We start from the raw sequence: 4,025 nt of genomic DNA, 5'->3' as shown, positions 1-4,025 counted from the left end.
AGACTCGCTTGAGCCCAGGAGTTGGAGGTTGCTGTGAGCAGTGAAGCCATGGCACTCTACCCAGGGGCTCAGCTTGAGGCTCTGTCTCCAAAAAAAAAAAAAGAAAGAAAGAAAAGAAATTGAGACTATCCCACTATCTAAGCTCTAGGGGATCAAAGAGTGTAGGAAGATCCCCAGAAAAAGTACGAGTCTGAGTTTTAGAGCCCATATCCCATAGGATATAGTGTCCTTCTCCGGGGATCTACCTGGATTGCAGAGGTGAACCGTCCACCCACTGCCATGTGCCTTCATGTGTCAGGTCTGACAGTCCCATCCAGGAGAAGTGCTTACTCTCAGAGGTCTGTAGCTGTAGGAAGTCCTGTGGGGGGGTGGTGTAGAGGAGGAGTGAGAAGAGAGCTCTGCTTCCCATTTTTGAGGCTCTGTATCTTTCCATCTCAGGGCAGGAAGTCCTGCTTTCAGTCTAACCTTCAACCTTCTAGTATGCAGGGTCCTAACCCCCTACGTGTCTGAGTCCCTCTCACAACTGTATTCCATGGCATGTGTGTTCTGACTGCTGCCCTCTCCTTAAAGACACATGGAAATACTGCATGTTCTGAGCATGCCACCAGAATACACTCACAACTGGTTTAAATGTCCTGGAACCAGGATATGGTCATTCTTTTTTTTTCTTAAATCCTGACTGTGTACATTAATGCATTTATGGGGTAAAATGTGCTGAATTGATAAACAATGTGGAATGCTTACATTGAACTGATTAATGTAACCATCACCTCACTTCCTTATTTGTTGTGGTAAGACATTTATACTCTACTCTTAATAGTTTTGAAATATGCCATTGTATTATGCACCTTAGGTGAGGTCCCACCAAAACCCCTCTCTCCTCGCAAACTCCCCACTCCCTTCCCCTCTCCCTCTTCTTCCTTGTATCTTTCTGGACTATAGTTATGTTTTATCATTCATATGAATGTATACATGATTATATGTTGGTTTCATAGTAGTGCTGAGTACATTGGATACTTTTTCTTCCATTCTTGAGATACTTTTCTAAGAATAATATGTTCCAGCTCCATCCAGGTAAACATAAAAGGTGTAAAGTCTCCATATTTTTATGGCTGTATAGTATTCCATAGCATAAATATACCACAATTTGTTAATCCATTCATGAGTTGATGGACACTTGGGCTGCTTCCACGTCTTGGCAATTATGAATTGGGCTGCAATAAACATGTTTCCAACAAAGGTCTGATAACCAGAATCCACAAAGAACTCAAATTAATCAATAAGAAAAGAACAAATAACCCTATTTCTTTGTGGGCAAGAGACTTGAACAGAAGCTTCTCTGAAGAGGACAGGCACATGGCCTACAAACATGAAAAAATGCCCATCATCTTCAACCATCAAAGAAATGCAAATCAAACCTACATTGAGATATCATCTAACTCCAGTAAGATTAGCCCACATCACAAAATCCCCAAACTACAGATACTGGTGTGGATTGCAGGGGGAAAACAACACTTCTACACTGGTGGTGGAAATGCAAACTAATATGGCCCTTCTGGAAAGAAGTTTGAAGAATACTCAAGGAACTAAAAGTAGACCTACCATTCGATCCTGCAGTTCCTCTACTAGGTATATACTCAGATGATCAAAACTCATTTTACGACATGGTGATTCTTGGTGACTGTTGGTCATGCATGTGTTTTCAGCTCACCATTGAGCAACGTCACATCAAAAGTTTGAAATCGGTCATGGTGGGAATTTTTACACTAGGAAATGGGCAAAACCTACACATGAGGACCTTTTCTCTCAGACAGCTGGTTATCCAATGTTTACCAGCACACCACTGGGGCTTATTTACCTTTTATGTAGTGTCCAACGCATCCACGTGGGTTCAGATTTGCTTGTCTTTCCTGGCAACCTCCTTACCTTTCTAAGTGGAATAAACAGCCCCAGACAATCCCCTCTGAGCATCCCCATCCAAGCTGGCCAGTGGCCACATGCATGCCTCAGATCAGGATGAGGCCCCCAGCAGGTATACCTGTTCCTCGGTGCTTTTGATCACAACTAGCTGAGCCCCCACCTCCTGGCAGGCAGTCATGGAATCATGCCAGTTCCGTTGGATTTTGGAGAAGAAGTAACAGTTTCCTTGGAAGAATGCCCAATCCCAGGGACAGGGGCGGCACAGGCGATCTGTTGGGCAGATGGGCCAGGGCTGGGACCTAGATCTGGGTGCCCAAAGTCTTACACCTGCCCACCCTTCAAGCATTTGGGGTTGAGGACCTTCCCTGACTGTCTATGCTGGGTGGGTCATACCCCCCTCCACATCCTGAGACCTCCCCAACCTCCAGGAGAACCCGGGAGTCCTGGCCTATCTCCTCCAGACTAGGAACAGAAGGGACTTTACAGCTCAGGGCAGAGGGCAGAGTTCTGGCTTAACTGAGTGCCTACTGTGTACCTGTTCCCCTATGACCAAATGCTAACATTCCCATTTCCCTATGATCCCATTACACAGATGCATAAGCTGAGGCTCAAGGAGAGTTAGTAACACTAGCAAAGTCACAGCATGTGGAGACCTTCTCAGGTCCTAGGACCCCTGGAATCACAGCACTCACCCACTTCTGCCTTTAGCTGGGTCACTTCCTGGTAGATTTCCTCCTGCCTGGACTGCTCCTGCTCCAGGGAGCTGTGGAACTTAAAGACTGCCAAGAAAAAGGAACCACAATTATTAAACATCAACCGTATATCATGCCCTGCACTAGGTCTTTGTGGTCATCAATTCTGAGAGTCATGGTAATGGCTAATCCTCTTTGAGGATGAAGAAGACTGCACAGAAAGGCAAGGAGAGGGAGGTTTTTCCTCCTCCTCTTCCCTTTCTTCCACTGCCCACAGGTGGGAGGAGCCTTGTGTGAGGCTGCTAGAAATCCCAAGGGACCTGATGCCAGTTTTTAGTCCCACCTCCTTCCAGGATCTGCCCAACCCAGCCTCATTTCCACAGGGGAAGGGCCAGGCCAGAGAGCCCCAGACTAAAGAGTTTTCCTGACCTTGGACAAGGATAGTCACCAGGAACGCAGCAAGGAACATGAAGAAGAGAAATAGCAGGACCAGGGAGCTGCAGCCCATATTCCCTGTAGAGGGGAAAAGCACACTGTGCTAAGCACACCAGTGTCTTCACCTCAGCCTGGCCCAAGGACAGCTTGGCCCCAGTTTCAATGTCCCCAGGACTCCAGAGCCAAAGTTCAGTCCCCAACTCCCATGGACTCAGGAGTCCAACCCCCATCCTTCACCTCCACAGGACCTGGGAGTTCAGATCTCCAGGCCCCATCTCCCCAGGACCCAGGAGTCCACGAGGCTCTCTCCATACTTGCTACCTTAGTGTACCTGCAAAATTCTTGAGGCCACAAGCATGTCGGAATCCTAAGTCTCTTGCAAAAAATTTGGTGCCACGGGTTTTCAGCTCTTCCTCTTCTGAAAGAATAGATATAAACTCAGCCCAGATAAGCTGAGGTCAGAGCTGGCCATCCCCTGGACTCCTTCCCCTGAACTCCAGAGTCTCACCCTGATCTTACCCAAAAGGCCCAGCTCCTGGGCTGTTGGATCCTTGGAGTCACTCATGTCCTCTCACTGCCCTTCAATGTCCAGGACTACTGGGAACGGTGGCTTTCATTCCCCACCCTGTGATCCCTACTTCCTAAATCTACTCTTACTCAGGAATAGAAACTGGAAACTGAGGAGGAACACATCACCCAGAAGGGCAGTGGGAGGGATCAGAGAACAGGATGGGCCAGACTGCCAGGAATAGCAGGGAGGTGGTAAGGAGTGGTCTGGGGTTAACAGGGAGAAGGACCTTTCCCCTTATGGCATGGCTGAGCTGTGGGATGCTTTCAGTGAAGTCCAGTGACTCGTAATGGAAGCTCCTTGTTACAGTCCCTCCACCTGGGGCAGGGTGGGCAGGCAGCATCCCCCCATTTTCCTCAAGCTACCGCCCCTCCCTCCTCTAAGGCATTGCTTCCTAGATCTGCTGATGT

General features: G+C 47.9%; 1 protein-coding gene across 1 annotated transcript in view; it reads right to left on the bottom strand.

Moving 5' to 3' along the window:
- The window catches only part of LOC100942173 (CD209 antigen-like protein 2), a 5,467-nt gene extending 1,791 nt beyond the window's left edge, over nt 1–3,676 (bottom strand). The window contains exons 1-6 of the mRNA XM_023508971.1: nt 3,567–3,676; nt 3,379–3,465; nt 3,042–3,125; nt 2,613–2,699; nt 2,039–2,190; nt 246–358 (exon numbers count right to left, since the gene is read on the bottom strand). Of these exons, the coding sequence (XP_023364739.1) occupies nt 246–358; nt 2,039–2,190; nt 2,613–2,699; nt 3,042–3,125; nt 3,379–3,465; nt 3,567–3,612 (569 nt within the window). The 5' untranslated portion in view covers nt 3,613–3,676. The remainder of the gene's footprint in view (nt 1–245; nt 359–2,038; nt 2,191–2,612; nt 2,700–3,041; nt 3,126–3,378; nt 3,466–3,566) is intronic.
- Between the last annotated feature and the right edge of the window lie 349 nt (nt 3,677–4,025).

The sequence above is a fragment of the Otolemur garnettii genome, unplaced genomic scaffold (assembly GCF_000181295.1).
Source record: "Otolemur garnettii isolate 467f Iridium unplaced genomic scaffold, OtoGar3 scaffold00302, whole genome shotgun sequence".
Taxonomy (NCBI): domain Eukaryota; kingdom Metazoa; phylum Chordata; class Mammalia; order Primates; family Galagidae; genus Otolemur; species Otolemur garnettii.
The sequence above is the reverse complement of the archived record's forward strand: the minus strand, read 5'-3'. Positions and strand labels throughout refer to the sequence as shown.